The sequence below is a fragment of the Equus quagga genome, chromosome 2, assembly GCF_021613505.1.
Source record: "Equus quagga isolate Etosha38 chromosome 2, UCLA_HA_Equagga_1.0, whole genome shotgun sequence".
In the NCBI taxonomy this organism is placed as follows: Eukaryota; Metazoa; Chordata; class Mammalia; order Perissodactyla; family Equidae; genus Equus; species Equus quagga.
The window spans coordinates 168,395,112-168,417,147 of NC_060268.1; the positions used below are offsets into that span (position 1 = coordinate 168,395,112).

Genomic DNA, 22,036 nt, shown 5'->3' on the forward strand with positions numbered 1-22,036 from the left:
ATCGTGTAGTTGGAATTGCACAGTATGCATCCTTTTTTAGATGCTTCTTTCACTTAGCAATATGCATTTAAGATTAAGCCATGTCTTTTCATGGCTTAATAGCCCATTCTTTTATCGCTGAATAATATTCCATTATATGGATGCACCACAGTTTGTTTATCCACTCACCTACTAAAGATCGTCTTGGTTATTTCTAAGTTTTGACAATTATGAATAAAGCTGCTGTAAACATGCATGTGCAGGTTTTTGTGTGGACATAAGCTTTCAGTTCTTTTGGGTAAATACCAATGAGTGCAATTGCTGGGTTGTGTAGTAATAGTATGTTTAGTTTTATAATAGTGTGATAGTTTTGTAAGAGTGGAATTTTTCATTTCCACCAGCAATGAGTGAGAGTTCCTGTTGCTCTACATCCTTGATAGTATTTTGAATGTTAGCCATTCTAATACGTGTGTAGTGGTATCTCATTGTTATTTTATTTTTTATTTATTTTATTTTATTTTTTTTGAGGCGGATTAGCCCTGAGCTAACTACTGCCAGTCCTCCTCTTTTTGCTGAGGAAGCCTGGCCCTGAGCTAACGTTTGTGCCCATTTTCCTCTACTTTATATGTGGGATGCCTACCACAGCATGGCGTGCCAAGCAGTGCCGTGTCCGCACCTGGGATCGGAACCAGCGAACCCCGGGCCAGCGAGAAGCGGAACGTGTGAACTTAACCGCTGTGCCACCGGGCCAGCCCCTCATTGTTATTTTAATTTGTAATTCCCTAATGACACATGGTGTTGAGCATCTTTTCATATGGGTTATTTTTGCCATCAGTATGTCTTCTTTGGAAAGGTATCCGTTCAGACTTCTTTGCCAATTTTTTAATCAGGTTGTTTGTTTTCTCCTTGTTGAGTTTTGAGGGTTCTTTGTATATTTTGGATACCAGTCCCTTTTAAGATATTTGTTTCAAATATTTTCTCCAAGTCTATGGCTTATTGTTTCATTCTGTGAATACTGTCTTTCACAGAGCAGAAGTTTTAAATTTTAATAAAATCCAACTTATTAATTTTTTCTTCTATGAATTGTGCTTTTGGTGCTATATTTAAAAAATCATCAACAAACTAAAGGTCACCTAGACATTCTCCTATGTTATCTTCTAGGAGTTTTATAGTTATACATTTTACATTTAGGTCTATGGTCTATTTTGAGTTAAATTTTTTTTTTTTTTAAAGATTTTATTTTTTCCTTTTTCTCCCCAAAGCCCCCTGGTACATAGTTGTATATTCCTCGTTGTGGGTTCTTCTAGTTGTGGCATGTGGGGCGCTGCCTCAGCGTGGCTGATGAGCAGTGCCATGTCCGCGCCCAGGATTCGAACTAACGAAACACTGGGCCGCCTGCAGCGGAGCGCGCGAACTTAACCACTCGGCCACGGGGCCAGCCCCTATTTTGAGTTAATTTTTAAAAGGTATAAAGTCTGTCTAGATTTTGTGGGTTTTTTTGTGCATGTGGATGTCCAGTTGTTCCAGCAGCATTTATTGAAAAGACAGTTTTTTCTCTGTTGAGTTATTTCGGCTCTTTTGTAAAGATCAGGTGACTATATTTGTGTAGGTCTATTTCTGCACCATGTATTCTGATCCATTGATCTATTTGTCTGTTCTTTCACCAGTACCACACTGTCTTGATTATTATAGTAAGTCTTAAAGTCAAGTAGTGTCAGTCCTCTGACTTTGTTCTCCTTCAATATTGTGTTGGCTTTTCTGAGTCTTTTGCTTTTCTATATAAATCTTAGAATTATTTTGTTGATATCAACAAAATATATTGCTAGAATTTTGATTGGAATTGCATTGAATATATAGTTTAAGCTGGGAAGAACTGACATCTTGACAACATTGAGTCTTCTCATCCATGTATATAGACTATCCATTTATTTAGTTCTTTGATTTCTTTCATCAGATAGGTCTTACACATATTTTGTTAGATTTATACCTATTTGGGGTTTTTTTTTGGTGCTAATATAGTGTTATGTCTTTCATTTTGAATATTAATTATTCATTGCTGGTATATAAGCAAGCAATTGACTTTTGTATATTAACCTTGTATCCTGCAACCTTGCTAGAATCACTTATTAGTTCCAGGGTTTTTTGTGGTTGTTGGTTGATTGGATTTTCTACATATATGATCATGTCATCTATGAACAGTTTTATTTATTCCTTCTCATTCTGTGTATCTTTTATTTCCCTTTCTTATCTTGTTGCATTAGCTAGCACTTCCAGTACAATGTTGATAGGAGTGATGAGAGAGTATGTCTTGCCTTGTTCCTTTTCTTAGAAGGAAAGCATCTAGTTTATCACCATTAAGTATTTTTTTTTTTTTTGGGTAGGTGTACTTTATGAAGCTGAGGAAGTTCCCCTCTATTCCTAGTTTGCTGAGAGTTTTTTTAATCATGAATGGATGTTGGATTTTGTCAAATGATTTTTCTGCATCTGTTGATATGATCATATGCTTTTTCTTCTTTAACCTAGATGCAATGGTTTACATCACTTGACTTTCAAATGTTTAATCACCCTTGCATACCTGGATAAATCCTATCTGCCTAATGATTAGATTTAAATTTTCGGCTTAAATTTCCCTCTAGTTGCTGAATATTTTCTCCTTGATCCATGTTATTCCTCCACTGTTCACTAGATAGTGTGTATTTTGTAAAGAGAGATTAGAGACCTGCAGATTTTAAAGAGAATATGAGCTAAATTTTTGTTTAAAAATGTTCAACTTGGAAGTCTTCTATATTTAACATAGTGGAATAATTTTGAATCCTGAAGTTTCTTTTGCAACCAGAAAGGCTTAGGAGAGAATGGGAAGTTAAATTGCTAGATGAAGCCATCTATAGTGATTTATTACAAAAGCCCAATGTTCTTTCTTTTATTACAGCCTTCCTGAGATATTATTCTTATACCACAGAATGCACCCATTTAAACTGTACAAGTCAATGGATTTTGGTGTATTCACAGAGTTGTCCAACCATCACCACAATTTTAGAACCATTTCATCGTCCCCAAAGGAAACCTCATACTTAGTAGTAGTTATTCTCCATTTTACCTCAAACACACAGCCCTAGGCAAGCACTATTCTATTTTCTGTCTCTGTAGATTTGTCTTTTGGACTTTTCACATAAAGAGAATCATATAATATGTGGTATTTTTTTTATGACTGACTTCTTTAAGCATAGGTAAAAGCATGATTTCAAGGTTTATCCATGTTGTATCAGTACTTAATTCCTTTTTGTTGTCAAAAAATATTCTGCTGTATGGATATACCACATTGTATTTGTCCATTCATTTGTATTTATCCAGCCATTTGGGTTGTTTCTACTTTTTAGCTATTATTAATAATGCTTCTATGAACATTTGTGTGCAAGTTTTTGTGTGGAGATACGTTTTCATTTCTCTTGGGTATATATTTAGGAGTGGATTTGTGAGCTCATATAGTGACCCTATGTTTAAACTTTTGAGGAACTGCCAGACTGGTTTCCAAAGGGCTGTGCCATTTTATATTCCCACCAGCAGTGTTTGAGGATTCCAGTTTCTCCACATCCTTGCCAACACTTGTTACTGTCCATTGTTTTGATTATAAACACCCTAGTGGGTATGAAGTGGTATCTTGTTATAGATTTGATTTGTATTTCTGTAATGGCTATTCATATTCAGCATCTTTCCCTGTGCTTATTGGCCATTTATATAGTTCCTTTAAATAAATATCTATTCAGATTCTTTGCCTGTTATTTAATTTTATTTTTGTCTGTTATTGAGTTATGTGTTCTGTCTATATTCTGGATACAAGTCCTTTATCAGATATATGATTTGCAGATATTTTCTCCAGTTCTTTGTGTTGTTTTTTACTTTATTGACAGTGTCCTTTGAAACTCAAAAATTTTTACTTTTGATGAAATCCAATTTATGTATTATATATTTTGTTCCTCATGCTTTTGATGTCATATCTAAGAATTCATTGCCTAACCCAAGACCAGGAATATTTTCTTCTAAAAGTTTTATACTTAATAGCTCTTAAATCTAGTCCTTTTATCCATTTTGAGTTAGTTTTTGTGTATATTGTGAGGGAGGGGTTCAATTTCTTTCTTTTGCATGTAAACATCCACTTGTCCTAGGACCACTTGTTGAAGAGAGTATTTTTTCCTTTCTTCGAATTGGCTGTTCTGGTCCCTTGAATTTCTACATAAATTTTAGGATCAGTTTGTCAATTTCAAAAAAAAAAAGAAAAAGAAAACTCCAGCTGAGATTTTATAGGGAGTTAGTTGAATCTGTAGATCAGTTTGGAGAGTATGGTCATTTTAACAATATTTAGTTTTCCAATCCGTTAAAATGGGGTATTCTTCCATTTTCTTAGGCCATCTTTAATTTCTTTCCTCAATATTTTTCTAGTTTTCACAGTATAAGTTTTATACTTGTTTGGTTAAATTTATTCCTAAATATTTTACCCCTTTTTATACTGTTATAAATTGAATTCTTTTATTATTTTTATTTTAGGATTTTTTGTTGTGTGTAGAAATACAATTGATTTTTGTATATTGTTCTTTTACCCTCCAAACTTGCTAAACTCATTTATTAGTTCTAATAGCTTTTTGCAAGTTCATTAGAATTTCTATATAGAAGATCATGCCATCTGCAAATAACAAGAGTTTTACTTCTTCCTTTTCAATCTGAATACCTTTTATTTGATTTTCTTTCCTATTTCCCTGCTTCTGACCTCTAGTTGAATACAAGTAGCAAGAACGGACATCCTTGTCTTGATCTGAATTGTAGGGGAAAGCATTTTGTTTTTCACCATTGATTATGATGTTGGCTGTGGTTTTTCTGTAGATGTCCTTTGTATTAGTTTTCTATGGCTTCCATAACAAATTCCACAAACTGTGTAACTTAAAACAATGGAGATGTATTCTTTCACAGATCTGGAGGCAAGAAATCCAAAACCAAGGTGTAGGCAGGGCTGTGCCCCTCCAGAGGTGCTAGGAGAAATTCCTTTCTTTGCTTCTTCCAGCTTTTGGTGGCCATCAGTATTCCTGGCCTTGTGGCTGAATCACTCCAGTCTCTGCCTCCACAGTTACACTACCTGTTTCTCTTCTCTGGGTGTCTCTTATAAGGACACTTGTCATTGGATTTAGGCCACTGAATAATTCAGGATGGTCTCCTCATCTCAAGATCCTTAATTCAACCACATCTGCAAAGACACTTTTTCCAAATAAGGTAGCATTCACAGGTTTTGGGGATGAGGACATGGGTGTATTTTTGGGGGGTGGGGCACCATTCAGTCTTTATCAGTTGAGGAAGTTTCCTCTTATCTCTTTTTTGTTGAGTGTTTTTATCGTGATGGGGGTGTTGGTTTTTGTCAAAAGTTTTTTCTACATCTATTGAGATGATCATTGTTTTTTTCCTTTATTCTGTTAATATGGTGTATTACACTGATTGATTTTCAGATGTTAAACCAACCAAGCATTCCTGGGATAAATTCTGCTTGATCATGGTGTATAATCCTTTTTATATATTGCTGATTTTGGTTTGCTAGTATTTTGTTGATGTTTGTGTCTATATTCATAAAAGTAGTTTTCTTGTGATAGCCTTGTCTGGTTTAGGTATCAGAGTTATGTTGTCTTCATAGAATGAGTTGAGTCGAGTCCCATCCTATTCTGTATTTTTGAAGAGTTTGTGAAGAATTCATATTAAGCTTCTTTAAATATTTTGTAGAATTTACCAGTGAAGCCATCTGACTCTCACTTTTCTTTGTGGAAAGTTTTAAAATTCCTAATTCAATCAATTTATTTGTTACAGGTCTATTCAGATTTTCTTGCGTCAGTTTTGGTAATTTGTATCTTTCTAGGATTTTGCCCATTTCATACTGTTGTTTGTATATTTCATAAAGGCTTACAGTTGTGTAGTATTGCATTATAATGCTTTATTCCTGTAAAATTGGTGGTTATGTTCCTTCTTTCATTTCTGATTTTTATAATTTGAACCTTCTCTCTTTTTTTCTTGTTCATTGTATTTAAGAGTTTGTTAACTTTTTGATCTTTTCAAAGAAAGAACTTTTGGCTTTATTGACTTTCTCTATTGCTTTTCTATTCTATATTATATCATTTTCTGTTCTAATCTTTATTTCCTTCATTCTTCCTGCTGTAGGCTTTGTTTGCTCTTTTTTCCAGAGTCTTAGGGTGGAAGTTTAAGTTATTGAGTTTCCATCTTTCTACTCTTTAAATACATATGTCTACAACTATAAATTTCCCTCTAAATTACTGCTTTTAGTGTATTCCATTTGTTTTGATATGTCTTGTCTTCATTTTCACTCATCTCAAAGTATTTTCTAATACATGTGTGATTTTTTTCTTTGACCCATTGGTTATTTTAAAGTGTGGTTTCATTTTCAGATATTTGTGATTTTCACAAATAGCTATTATTGATTGCTAATTGCATGTCATTGTGGTCAGAGAGTATCCTTTGTATGATTTCAATCCTTTCAAATTTATTGAGGCTTGTTTTATGACGTAGCATACGGTCTGTCTTAGAGAATGTTCCATGTTCACTTGATAAGAATGTGTATTTTGATGTTGTTGGCTATAGTGTTCTATATATGTCTGTTAGGTTTAGTTGGTTTATGATATTATTTAGGTCTTCTGTTTCCTTGTTTGTCACATAGTTGTTCTATCCATTTTTGAAAGGAGGTATTAAAGTTTGCTAATATTATTATTGATTTATCTAATTCTCTCTTTAATTCTGTCAGTTTTTACTTCATTTTTGTAGGGGGTTCTGTTGTAAAGTTGTATATGTTTAAAATTGCTATATCTTCCTGATGGACTGACACTTTTATCAATATAAAATATTGTTATTGAATTCCAGGAACATTTTTGTTTTAATGTCTATTTTGTTTGATATTTTTACAGCCACTCCAACTTCTCATGTTTATTGTCTGCCATGATATCTTTTTTCTATTAATATATTTCTACCTTTCAAGCTAAAGAGTGTCTCCTGTAAAAAGCGTATAGTTGATACCTATTTTTTTATCCTGTCTCACAGTCTTTGCCTTTTATTTGTGTATTTAATACCTTTAATGTTATTTTGATGTGAGTTTATGTCTGTCGTTTTACTCTTTTTTAAATCTCTCGTCTTTTTGTTACTCTATTCCTTTTTATTCCTTTTTTTGCATTAAGTAAATATTTTCTAGTATAATATTTTAACTCCTTTAATTTTTTTAAAATATGGTTTTTTGACTTACTTTCTTAGTGTTGGTTCTAGGGCTTATTATATATCTTAACTTATCAGTATATACCTCAGGTTTATACTAACTTGATTCCAGTGAAGTATAGAAACATTACTTTTACATAGCTCTATTCTCTCTTCCATCTTTTCTTTGTGGTATTATAATTATATATATGACATCCATATATGATGCAAACTCAACAATATATTGTTATACTTATTACTTTATATAAATTTTATATCTTTTAAAGAGATGGAGAGCAAATATATATTTGTTATGTTAATCTTGTTACTGAATATTTTTGTTTACATTTTTTCATTTGTTCCTGTTTATTTGAGTTACTCTTTGGCATTGTTTCCTTCCTTCAACAAAGCTTTGCTTCGATCCATCCCTTTGTGCTGTTATTCTCAAATATATTGCATTTTTATATGTTATAGGCCCAACAATGCAATTATATATGAATTGTTTTATAAAAATTGCTTTTCACACTGATTAGGAAAAGAAAGGAGAACAAATATGTATTCATACTTTGTTTTATAATTACATAATTGCCTTTGATAGCACCCTGGACTGGAATAACTTATCTAAGACTGAACAACTTCCTTTGGTGTCTCATACGACAAATCTACCAACAAATTTATTAGTTTTTATTCAACTGGTAATGACTTTATTTTCATTTTTGAAGAATAGTCTTATGAATGTAAGATTCTTCGTTGACATTTGTTCTAGCTTTCTTCAGGTATAATTGACAAACAAAAATTATATATATTTAAGGTGTATAATGTGAGGTTTTGAGATACATATGTACTGTGAAATGATTACTATAGTCAAGCTAATTAGCGTAGTCAACATCTTACATAGTTACCTTTTTTGTGGTGTGTATGGTGAAAACAGTTAAGATGTACTGTCTTAGCAAATTCCAAGTGTACAATCCAGTGTTATTAACTATGGTAACCATGCTGCACATTAGATCTCCATAACTTATTTATCCTGCGTAACTAAAACTTGTATACTTTGACCTACATTTCTTCATTTCCCCATCCCCCAGCCCCTGGCAACCACTATTCTACTCTCTGCATTTATGAGTTTGACTTTTTTAGATTCTACATATGAATGATGTTATACAGTATTTGTGTTTCTGTGTCTGGCTTATTTCAGTTAGCATAATGTCCTCTGTACCTGTTGTCACAAATGGCAGGATTTCCTGCTTTTTTAAGGTGGGATAATAATATATATATATATTATTTTCTCTCTATATTTATATATTAAATATATAAATTTATATATTTTATGTATATATATATATATACACATATATATACATTTATATATATAAAATGTTTTCTTTATCCATTCATCTGTGGAGGGACACTTAGGTTGTTTCCATATCTCAGCTACTGTGAATAATGCTGCAGTGAATATGGGAGTGCAGATATACCTTTGAAATACTGATTTCATTTCCTTTGGATATATACCTAGAAGTGGGATTGCTGGATCGTGTGATAGTCCTTGGTAGTTCAATGTTTAATTTTTTGAGGAACTTCCATACTGTTTTCAAATTGCCTATCCCATTTTCATTCTCACCAACAGTGTACAAGGATCTCTTTTTTCCACATCCTCACCAACACTTATCTATTTTAAGTTTTATTTATTCATGTATTTATTTATTATTTTTTGAATTGAGATATTATTGACATATAACATTGTCTTAGTTTTAGGTGTATAACATAATGATTTGATGTGTGTGTGTGTGTGTGTGTGTGTGTGTGTGTATATATAAATATATAGTGAAATTTTTACCATAATATGTTTAGTTAACATCCGTCACCACACAGTTACAAATTATTTTTTCTTGTGGTGAGAACTTTTAAGGTCTACTCTGTTAGCTACTTTTAAATATGCAGTGTAGTATTGTTAACTATAATCACTGTGCTGTACTTTATATCCCCAGGCCTTATTTATCTTATAACTGGAAGTTTGTAACTTTTGGCCACCTTCACCCATTTTGCCCACCTCCCATTACCCACCTTCAGTAAACACAAATCTGTCCTCCATATCTCTGAGTTTACTTTTAGATTCTACATATAAGTGAGATCATACAGTATTTGCCTTTCTCTGTATGACTTATTTTACTTAGTGTAATATTCTCAAGGTCTGTCCATTTTGTTGCAAATGGCAGGATTTCTTTCCTTTTTTATGGCTGAATAAATTCCCCTGTATATATATATACACACACACACACACACACACACACACACCACGTCTTCTTTATCTATTCATCCATCGATGGACACTTAGGTTCTTTCCATGTCTTGGCTATTGTAAATAATGCTGCAATGAACATGGGGTACAGATATCTTTTTGAGATAGTTGTTTCATTTCCTTCAGGTAAATACCTAGAAGTAAAATTGCTGGATCATTTGGTAGTTCTACTGTTAATTTTTTGAGGAGCCTTCATACTGTTTTCCCAGTCATGTTCGTTACATTCCCATCAACAGTGCCAAGAGTTTCCTTTTCTCTAGTCCTCACTAATATTTGTTATTTCTTATCTTGTTGATAATAGCCATTCTAAGTGGTGTGAAGTGATATCTCATTGTGGTTTTGATTTGCATTTCCCTGATAATTAGGCATGTTGAGCGCTTTTTCATGTACCTGTTAGCCATCTTTATCTTCTTTGGAAAAATGTCTATTCAGATCCTCTACCCATTTTTTAATGGGGTTGTTCTTTTTTTATATTGAGTTTTATGAGTTTTTATATCTTTTGAATGTTATATTTTTGTCCATCCCACTAAGCCAGGCCCAGTGCTGGGAACCTCCCATTTATTTTCCCTAGAACAGTGCCAGAGTTGTTCAAGGCTATGCAGCTTCTGCCAGTGCAACACAGTTGAGCCAGCTATCTGTGTGTGCTCGTGCATGATCTGCAGAAGCTCAAGTGTGCTGTCTGCAGGGGTGTGTGTGTGGGGTGCTGGCTACATGGGGGAGGGATTTATGGATTGCCGGGGGCATGCATGTGCTAGTTGGGGTGATTCTGCAGCTGATGCATCCTCTGCAGTTCCTGGGTGAGCCTCTTGGTGGAGTTATGAGGTAGTTAGTGAAAACCTTGGCCCTTTATTCAGTTTTGTGCCCCGGTTGCTTTGACCCCTCTTTTTCCTCCTCTGCGAATCCCCTCATTGTTCTCTATGGAGTGGGAAAGAGGTGGTCTTCTTGGGTGTCATCTCGCTTGGCTATGAAAGCCAGGCACTCACTATGTTCTCACTTTCCTCCATAAGAAAAATTACAGGTCGAAGGGGTCTCTCTTGGCAATGAGCTGTGTTGCCTTGGGGGAGGGGGTGATGTGATAAAGTGAAACTGTTCTTCTTACCCTCTTCAACCCTTTTCTTCTCCGAATTTTTGTTCCAAGTGGTGCTAGGACTTCTTTGCTGGGCTTCTGGGCTCCCACAAAGGTACTCTGGTCTCTGGGTAGTTGATAAAATCAGTGTTTCTGTGGGAGAATGAGGACAGGAAACTGTTATTCTGCCATCTTGTTGACATCACTCTCTGTATTCTGACATTTTTTTTCATTCAGTACTTCACATGTGTTATTCCACTGCCTTGTGGCCTTTATTATTAATAATGAGAAGTCAGCTATTTGTCTTATTGGGATCCCCTTGTATGCAAAGAACCATCTTTTTCTTGCTTCTTTCAAGATTTTCTCTTTCTCTTTGGCTTCAACACTTTTACTTATGTCTGAGTGTGGATCTTTTTGTGTTTTTTCCTACTTGGAGTTCATTGAGCTTCTTGGATGTATATATTAATGTTTTTCATCAAATTTTGGAAGTTGTCAGCCATTATTTTTTGAAAAATTTTTACCTCTTTCTCCTTTGCACTCTTATTCCCAGTAAATATATCTTGTTGCTGTTAATGGTGTTGTGTATTTCTCATGGGCTCTGTTCATTTTGCTCTCTGCTCTTCAGATTGCAGGGTCTCTATTGATATATCTTCTAGTTCACTGATTATTTCTTCTGCCTGCTGAGATTTACTGCTGAGCTTCTCTAGTAAATTTTAAAACTTAAGTGTTACACTTTTCAACACCAGATTTTCCATTTTTAATGTAATTTCTCTTTCTTTGTTGATATTTTATATTTTATAAAATGTCATGTTTTCCTTTAAACCTTGTTTTCTTTAAGTTTTGGACATATTTATAATAGCTACTTTGAAGTCTTTTTTACCTCATCTGACATTCAGGTCCTCTCAAAGGCAGTTCTGTTGCCTCCTTTTTTTCATGTATGGGTCACACTTTCCTATGTCATAATTTCCCCTGAAAACTGGACATTTTAGACAATATATTGTAGCAACTCTGAATCCTGGTTTTCCCTCCCTCTCTGGGACTGTTGATGTGTTATTTGTTCCGTGACTTGGCTGAACTCTTTTAGTGGTCTCTTTCCTCCTCCAAGTGGATCCTCTTATGTTGCTCCTCAGAAGGTGCAGCCTGGGGATGCACACAATCACCCTGGGGTGACAGTAGTTTTAGCAGGGCTGTCTTTGACTTTTTCCGCTGAGCTTTCTGTTAAGCTGTCTGCCTCTGTTTTTATCACATCCACCTGGTAGCCTTCACTAAGTGCTGTCTGATTGCTCTATTATTTTCAACAATGCTCTGGGGGCATAAATTGCTCCACAGTGTATTTGAATTCGATTTCAGCCTTTTTTCAAGGGTAATCCTTGAGACCAGTCTTTGAGGTTCTGACCCCAGTAGGGCTCTTCTTAGCTGTCTTTTCCCCAGGTTCTCTCTGGTGAACTTGTATCTGGTCTTTGTTTCAGCTTATTGTTCTCTTGGAGCTCCTAGCTATCTCTTAATTACAACCCAAATCTACATTGTTTCTGAGAGTGCCCTTAAGCCTTGAAGTTTCCTACCCTGTTCCAGATGAAGTCAGTTCCCTTGGGAGAGCTTTGGAACTCTGCTTTTCTTAACCTGCCTCTCGCTGTGGGAGAAATCCTCTGTGCCACTGCTTAGGAGTTGTAGGTGGGCTTAGTAGCCTGTTCCTCTTGGAGTGACACCACTGTATTAATATGAGGGCACTGGATGGGGATGGTAGGCTTTGCTCTTCTCAGCTCACTTGATTTGGGATATAAAACCTCTGCCCCATGAGTGAAGTGGGGTGAAGACTTTTTAGTCCTGTGTTAGCCTGCCATGCCTCGTGTGTAGCTTCCACCTTGTGAATGGGGGCTAGGTAGAGGATGAGTACTCAGACCTCTTATGCTTTCTCCTTGAATAGAGCTTCTGCCTCCCAGAGGTGGGAGGCGTGAGAAGTGTTGGCAGTCTGCGTCTCCTGCTTAGCTATCAGTGGCCTGGACTCGGAGCTGAGGGATGGAGGAGCTCTTTGTTCTTGGCTTTACACTTCTGGGGTTGAATGTCTGTCTTGCTGAACTGGTTGTGTGTGTGTGTGTGTCTGTGTAGAAGGATGGGAACAGATATTGGGTCAAATATCATGAACTGTTGCTCTTCTTGCTGAAATTTAGTAGATATTTTTGAGTAAATATTTCTTTATTTCTTGTTGCTCTTAGTAAAGTTTTCTGAGGCCTTACATGGTTGTTTTTTATAATTTTGACCAATTATAGTTCTTTCCCTGGGGAGAGTGTTTGTAGAACTCCTCATATTGCCATTCTGAAAGTCAGGTCCATGTTCTTAAACCATTAATTGCTCTTATAATACATGATTTTTTTTTTTGAGGAAGGTTAGCCCTGAGGTAACATCTGTCGTGAGTCCTCCTTTCTTTGCTGAGGAAGACTGGCCCTGAGCTAAAATCCATGCCCATCTTCCTCTACTTTATATGTGGGGTGCCTGCCACAGCTTGGCTTGACAAGTGGTGCCATGTCTGCACCCAGTATCTGAACCGGCCAACCCTGGGCCACTGAAGCAGAATGCACAAACTTAACCACTTCGCCACCAGACCAGCCCCTGTAATACGTGATTTTTGAGATACTATATATATCTTACCAACTATACTGTATATACTATGTTTGCATCCTGATATTTTTATTTGTACCAGGGATTTATTTAGAGTATTGTAAAGCATTGATTCATATTGTCATGCACCTTTATTATGTATCAGTTCTTTCAAGTGAAATATAATTGTGAGCATATATTTATAGTACTGTCTCTCAGAGTTCACTTTATTTAGTTAAAAGAACACATATTAATTTTAATGTTTCTCAAAAATGCATTGTGATTTTCAGTTATACACAACAATATGGAGACATAGTTGGCCCTCCATATCCATGGATTCCACAGCCGTAGATTCAACCATGTTCTATGTTAACAGTCTGTGGTTGGTTGAATCTATGAATGCAGAACCTGTGGATATGGAGGGCCAACTAAGGGGTTTGAGTATCTGCAGATTTTGGTGTCTGTGGAGGTCCTGGAACCAATCCCCCCTCAGATACCAAGGGACAGCTGTATCTCAAGAATAATCTTGAGCAAAAGAATGTACACACAAATGAATACAAACTATATGATTCTGTTTTGTAAAGTACAAAGACAACAATACAAATCTTTGTTGTTAGAATAGTGGTAATACTCTTTAAAAAAACTCAGTGTTGGTTAATTAGTTGTATTCATCTTGTGAAAATTCATTGAATTCTATACTTATGATATGTACACATTTATGGTTGTTATATTATACTTAAATAAAAATTTAAGAGGTGTATCATGGGACCCATATGAGTTATGTAGTTTTAACTGAATATGGTTCAGAGTAAATTTCTTGCATTTTACTTTTTATTTACTTTGGTACATCGGTCCTCTAGTTTTAAGGAAACTTGTTTCCTACTTTTATAAATGAAATAAAAATTCAAGATATAAATTAGTGTAAAATCATTAACAGTTATGTTTCATGTTGTGTTTCCTCAAAACATTTTAAGATACTGTGAATCTCAAAATGTTTTTTTAAAAATATTGAAGTTTAGGGGCCATTTATGAGTTGTTAAAAAAAATAAAGCATGTTATTTTCACAACTCCAAGGAAAATTCTGTGTGCAAATTAGACCCTTTATATAATATATATAAAATCAGGGAGGTCTTTTTATCCTTTGTAATACATTTTTAAATTTTATCCTGTAGGACTATTTTGAAAGAAAGTGGGTTTGCCAGATACCTTCATTCAGCTGTTCTTATCAATGGAGCTATGCTTATTTTTGGAGGAAATACCCATAATGACACTTCCTTGAGTAACGGTGCAAAATGTTTTTCTGCCGATTTCCTGGCATATGACATAGGTATGTATCTGTTAGGATTGTACAAAGTAGGAAATATCAGAAATTTTTCATGTAGAGATTCTCAAATACATTACTTGACAGCATGTATATATGTCATTTTAGAGATAAATTCAGTGACAGATTATGAGTGGAATTCTCTTTAATTTCAGCACCTAGTAGCGTAGGGCCAGAACAGAAATACTGGGGTGACTTAATGGTGGAGATAGGGAAATTAACAAGTCTAGGTTTGATGTCCTTTTTGAAGGCTTTTATGCATTGTATCCCTGCGTGAGCACTGTATCAGTCCATTGTGTTTGACTGTTATCATACTAGTTTTGATAATCGGTAGATACGGAGCACTATCAAATTATGTAAATTACAAATGGTAGGAATGTAAGCATTTTAGAGTTAGTGAATATGAACAAAGTTGCATTTAAATTAAACATACCAGATATACTTACTGAAGCTCATAGAACTAGAGAAAGGAATATAGAGACAGTAGAGCTAAAGAAATAAGATGTTGGGACAAAATGGAATCCAGAACATACCTAGGAATGGAGGTAACTGAAAAAAGAATCTTTTCCAGAGAACCAGAAATACAGTGCATCTATACAATTCATTTAATTTTAATTATGCTATCTATAGTCTTATCAATTTCTAAATAATAAATGAATGTATTTATTGAAATACTTAGTTTAGCTACCCAGTAGATCATTATAGTGAAAACTTTTTTTCTCTGTATTTCATGATATAGATAAAAACTAGCTGATAATTAAAATATATGTAGCAGTACTTATGAGCACCTTTTACTGTTGTTATAAAGTAATATACCAATTTTAAGTTATTAAGAAGCATTTTGATAAATAAAAATAAAAAAGACCAAAGAATAACACATTTAATAGATGTAAGAATTATACTTTTGCTCTTAAATATCATAAAAGTACATAATCTACTTCAGAACATTATTTCAAGTGGTAGCATATAAAGAAAATTATGCCTATTAATAAGCAGTTTGATCTTTGTACTATTGTAAGTTTGTTTGGAAAGAAATTCGTAGTAATGAAGTTAAGCATGCTTTTTAACACTAAGCTATGACTATCTGTGATTATCATTAAAAAAGATCCACTGTCTTTAGAATTTTTGGATTCTAAATAGTTAAGTTTTTACCTTTTTGCATTAATAATTTGAAGTGATGATTCATAATGAAAATGGGATTGTCTCGGCTTCTAGAAGGCTTATAAATCAATGCCTAAGATCCTGAAAAATGGTTTAAATGAAGTACTTAATCTAGGCTGGTTTATTGTGATCCGTCATTGCCAGGCTGGGCCTGTCAACAAGTTGTTTGGCTATGGCAATGAGACAGTAAGCTTATTTCTCTGGAGGCAAATGAAAGTTTTGTTTGTTTTCCTTCTAAGAATAAAAATCCTAGGAAAAGAGTAGAATTTTTATTGCTATTGTTAAAAATCCATACAGTGAGATTTTGAACTTTTGCAAAAGATTCTTCAAGGAGTTTCCACCCAATGTCTATACTTTAATGAAGAAATTAATGTTGAGGTATTTTGTAGCTGACATATTGGAAATTTATTTTTATTTCTTCTGTATTGTTCAAGATTATCGTATTTTAGGTTTTATGTATCAAAAAAAGTTTACTGAGGTGAAAAAAATCTTAGAGGTGTTAGTTTCCCAGAGAAAGAGAAAGAGTTCAGATTATCATTATTCTAATTACTATTACTTGTTAAGTGTCTTCCAAGAGGTAGGTACTGTGCTAAGGGCTTTATACACAGTGCCTATAACCTCTCTAATAGCTTTGTAACAAGATGTTACTAAACCCATTTCCAGAGTGCTAAGCAGAGCCAGAGTACAAGGAACTGGCCCAAAGCCGTGCAGGGAGTACTGATAGGTCTAGGTTTTGTAACTCCTAAAATTTCTGGTAATCTTTCCACTTGACTACACCATGCTGTTTGGTTGGGTTCATTGTATATTCTTAATTTTGGCAATAAATTACCAGACACCTTATGTTTAGTAATGTCTCTTAATGCTGTGGAAAGATGGAAGCGAGTATCAGTTTCATTTTTCAAGGAAATTGTTCAGATTGGAGGAAGAATAGCATTTTAAACAGTTTTACATTTTAACATACGGGTTTTTTTTTTTTTGCCCTGTGCTAACACTAACAACAAAAACATATAAAGCAACCATATAATTCAACAAAGGATAAAAGTGTTTTGTTTTATAACATTTGAGTATTTCTATGCAGTTCCCAATAAAGTCCCCCTGCCTAAAATATGTATTTATTCTCCTGAGTTTGTAGCATCAAATGTTGGAATATTTTCTTTGGAAAAGTATTTCTCCTATTTCAGAAAATGTCTTCCAAAATAATTGCTTTCCTTATGGAGTATATTTTTGTGGAAATAAAATACAACCATTGCATAATGACCAACTGGAAAATAGATGTGTTTTGGAGAACAAAGGTCATGTTGCTAATTGTTCTCTTTAGTACAGTACACTAGGACTTTTATGACACATTTAACTGGAATGCACCTGAAGACTTAGCTGATTGCCTTGTGTTGTGTGATGTTTAAACAAATAGGAATATTTGTGCCAGTACTAATTTTTCATTGCTCTAAAATGTACTATTTCCACCTTTTTGGCATAGTAAATTTTGTATAGTGAATATCATTAATCTTTGAGGATATAACCTTGCCTTCACAGTTCTCATTATATTATACATGATAGATGTAGAAGGCATATGATAGTGATTTTCAAACACGGCTGTACCTTGGCATCTCCTTGGAAGGTTGTAGGGAAAAAACCAAACCTGATTAATCGGATTCTCTTAGATTGGGCACTGGCATCTATATTTTTAAAAAGTGACTCAAGTGCAACTGATAATAGTGCCAGTGCTGGTGAATGAGAAAGGATTGACTGTAACATATAGAATGATATATTACTTAATATGCTAGTTTGTAAACCTAGCTTGAAATCAGATTTTAAATCTGAAAACTTTGTTAACATTTTTGTTATTGTTAGTGGTATGCTTATTGCTTTCAGAAAGCCACCATGACACCTTATTCAAGATTAACATGATCTTTCTGGTAAAGGTAATCTTCTAGTACTTAATGAGGCTAAAGAAGCAATGGAAAAACGTCTCACTGAGTTGATCTCATGTTATTAGGTGTATTTGTACTTTGAAACTATGTGGCTGTGGAAAGTAAACATTATCATAAAAATTAGTTTTCTAGGATCAGTGGGAAAAAAGGAGTCAGATTGTCTGTTTTTTACATCCCTGAAGTGTTACCAGGTGGTTTTTACTGGGGATTACAACATTTACAAGTGAGACATTTTTATGAATTGAAACATACCTTAAAATTGAAGTGAGTTTTGAGACAATAATTTAGAACAATCAAATGAATAGCTATTACACAATTTTAAGTAGGCCCAACATATAATTATGATGCTTTTAGTTATAAATGGTAGTCATTATTCTTCAATAAGAAAATTTACCTAAGAGTTAAGAGAATGTATAGAATTTGGAAACAGTGTGAAAGACAACTCAGATACATTGGTCATATTTTTTCTTCAACAAGAGAGTATAAACATGAAATGTAATTTCCTGAGTTAGATTATTTCAGAATAGGTTAGGGAGTAGGATTTATATCAGAAATATATCTTGTAGAAAGCAGAATGGCCGAAACTTCAAATCAGATCAAAATAATAATAAAGTTTTTAAAATAAATTTTCCTGAACATGAGAGTTTTATTTATTACCTTAATTTCTCAATAGGTGATTATTTAAAAACAAACTCAGTAAACAAAGCTGAGAAGTAATTCCATATTTGAAGAAGTAATATTATTTTAATTGGTAATGTATAATAATGTGTATGGTTAACCATTTTAAAACACAATGGAGTGGTAGTTCAATATACCTTTAAAAATCACTTAACTAGTTTATGAAGCGCAGCATATGTGTTTTTGTACAACCTTGTAGAGTGATATATATGTGTATGTATATAATGGATACAATTTTGTAAGGCACATAATTTCATAAAGGCATTTTCAAATTAAAACAAGTGATTATTTAAATTTTTTGGAACACTTGAGCAAGATTAGAAAAATTCCAACTTGCTTGTTCTTCGTGTTTATAATTATTTTTATTTTCTGGAAGTTACTTTACTAGTTCCTCTCTTTGCTAATCAGTATCTCTCTATGCACTTCCTTAAACTCTTAGGCTCTTCTGTGATGAAAGCAGCACCCTTGCCTGGCTACCGAGAGAACCTGGTGTTTCTTTGTTCGTCAGAAAAACTCTTAAAATCATTCACACATTTTTTTTCGATGAATTTAGCCAGCTGTTGACTGTTTTAAGCTTTAGTGTATCCTTTGCTCAAAATGTTCTTTTTCTTTCTATAATATACTATTATATAGAAGAAATAGTACTTTCTTCTTTTTTATAAAAGAGGCCAATAAGTAAAGGAAAAAGTGATCTTTCATTTTGAGAAAAGGGAGAAGTAACAATTGTCAAATGCTTCCTATAGTGCTTAGCACTTTACACGTGCTTTATAACATAATTCTCATAATAGTTGTGTAGGATTTATTATCATATTCATTTATAGAGGAAGAAACTGTGCTTTAGCATGGCTAAATTCAAAGTCACGTGGGTCATAAGATGATGTTTTCAGAATTTGAAACCAAGTCTAAGTTCAGATTTCTTTTGATTCTACCACTACACTATAATACTGATTTTTTCCTGATTTAACAGGATTTAAAGTTAATCTGATTTTTAAGGTATATTTGAATTTTTTTGGTGTCTCTCCCCTCTGACAAATTAATCAGAAAATAGTGACCTCGAGGTAGAAAATTAGAGAGGAAGAAAAGAGTAATGAACAATGAATCTGTCTCTCTCTTAACAAGCATTTTAAAAGATTGTTTTGAATGCAAAAATTGCTAAATAAAGATTCTTGAAATAAAATATATACTGAAAGAAAAGTTTTAAATATCTTAACAAAACTCCTGGGTAAGGAGACAAGGGAGAGCAGTCATGAATACAGAATTTAAAATTTAAAATAAAATATTAGCGAATAGAATTCAGCATTGTTTCAAAAGTATAATCAACTACGACCAAGTAGGATTTATTCTAGACATTCAAGTATGATTCATTATCAGGGAATCTATAAGGATAATTTTTTATATCCAGACTATTTACTGAAGCAAACAGGAAATAGCATTGTGTGTTAAAACACTATAAAATGAGGGTCAAATAGTGGTGCCCACTTTTCCTGGCAGAGAGTAAGAAACTAAATAAATATTTAGTGAATGAAAGCCAGAGGACAAAATCCGGAGATGCTGTGGGCACGCATGAGATAACCTAGGAAAAGGGTGCACCTTTTAGAATAGTAATAAAAGTTTTGACCTAGTGGAGGAAAAAACCCATTGAAGCATCATCATTTAAGGGGCAAGTGGAAAAGATTTTTGGCAACATCTAGAAATTTTGTGTTCTATTACAAAAGGATCCAAATGGTTAATAGAAGTTTTTCTTTATAGCCATCTAGTTTTGAGTCCTATACATACAACCTGTGTGTTCTTTTTACTGTATTGCTAGTATGCAATAAAGACTGACGTATGAACTGGCACTTCGAGTGGAATTTTAAAAGAATTTTAAAAATGTGTCCTTCAAGTTTTACCGATGTATATTTTCATGAAAAAATATGAGTATCTGTAGAAAAATTAGCCAATGAATGTACATTTTCCACCTATACCATTTTATGCATAATATACAATAAACCGGTGTCTAAATTTCAGCATAAGTTCTTAATGTTATTATGTGGCCCCACATAGGTAAATAATTCTGACAGCACAGTTTTCTAATTGCTGAAATTTGGGTTTGAGAGAATAGTAACTCTGATTTCTTGATCTTATGTTTACTGAGAGGACGGTTTGTAAATTAATATTTAGTACTTGTAGCACAGGTTTAAAAAAAATCTGTATTCCAGAGAGCATCTTTTACTTTGGTCTGTATTCCTGTGTGACTTTTCTGTTCCTATGGAATGATATTTCCATCAATTTTCATGATGTCAATAACTGTGTAGATTTTGCTTTAATTCATCTAGCCTTGAACTGTTTATGAAGTAATAATGACCTGAGTGCTCCGGAAATAGATTTTCTTTTTGTCAAGAAATATAACTATAGATTGCAGTCATATTAATAATGTAAGAGACTTTATAATGTAAGAGTGGGAATAGACTACATGTAAACAAATTATATTAATTTAATATTGAGCTTTAAGGCATTTGATAACTTCTACATCTTGCAGGAAAACCAGTCTATATTTTATAGAGTCCTAATCAAGAATGTGAAAACTCAGCAACAGAATTTATCTAGCCCTACCTTCTGTTTAGTAGTTATTGAAAAAGCTGGAAGCCTATTTGTGACAACTGCTCCTGTCTTTTTCTCTTCCCATTCTGCTGAAAAATCCTGGCAGGTGGGCAAGTATTAGCAAGCAGGAAATAACTCTGTCTGTAGCTTCAAAAGTTGTTTACCTCAATTAGCTTTTCATAAGCTTGCAAGTTAAATTTTATTTTTCCTAAACAATTTTATGAGTGAAAACAATTTGCCAGTTATTTTAAGAAAGTGCAGAGGAAAATTCACATTTATTGTCTTGTATCAGTCAGTACAGGTTACACCATGGCAACAAACAACAGTTGGGTTCTCTGGAAAGCAAACTGAGACAGTTTAGTGTTCAAGGTGCTTCTTAGGTCCTTGAGATGAACACCTGTGAAAGGGAGAGGGGAGAAGCAGGATTGGGCAGAGGGAAAAGTCAAGCAGACTTAGCCTCAGCCAGCCCAGGGGAACTCTGGAGTTAAAATGCCCATCAGAGTTGTCCCTTATTAGGATGAAACGGCTAGGCCTTGATCAGTCATTGTGTGAAGCTCACTTCCAGGAGGGTAGGACCTTAGCTGAGGAAGCTCTCTGTAGCTGAAGCTATCTCTGTAGGGGCTGGCACCTGAATGATGTCCAGTAATAGCAATCCTAGCAGCAGGGGCAACAAGTCCTTCCCTGAAGGTATGTTTAGCCAGCACATTTCCATGTTTATTGCAACTCATTCTTTGAGCAACTCAGTCCACTTCTTTAAATACATTTGTCAAAAGCTTCTCTAGAATTCCAGTGGGGCTTTCTTCCTGAGGGAAACCTTAGATTATTGCTCTGGCTCCTGCAGCTGTTCTCAGGGCTGCATCTGATATTCATCATGTCCTTCCTCCATTATTCTTTCTAAATATCTCTTACTGTCAGCTGGAACTTCTTCTGGTCTCTGTGTCTTACCTGGTGGCGTGACCCAGATCCTCACCCTTAGGTATCTGAGCCCCTGATCATGATGAACCTCCTAGTCTGGGTTACTGTACCTGCCCCTTTACCATCACACTTGGTAAGGGGCTACCAAGATATACCTAAGTGGATAATTCGTGTACCAAACATATTCCCCTGTCCTCATTTTGTAACAGCAATCCTACGTCCCTTTGATGATCAGGGCCAATTACCCCTGCCAAGATGGTGACTTCTTTTTGTCTGCTTGCTGG

The 22,036-nt window shown here is 34.3% G+C and overlaps 1 protein-coding gene across 3 annotated transcripts in view; it reads left to right on the forward strand.

The window, feature by feature from the left end:
* ATRNL1 (attractin like 1) overlaps positions 1–22,036 on the forward strand; it is a 730,944-nt gene that overhangs the window by 117,032 nt on the left and 591,876 nt on the right. For all 3 annotated transcript variants that reach the window (XM_046649411.1, XM_046649419.1, XM_046649424.1), the window contains exon 10: positions 14,339–14,493. In XM_046649411.1, the coding sequence (XP_046505367.1) occupies positions 14,339–14,493 (155 nt within the window). The remainder of the gene's footprint in view (positions 1–14,338; positions 14,494–22,036) is intronic.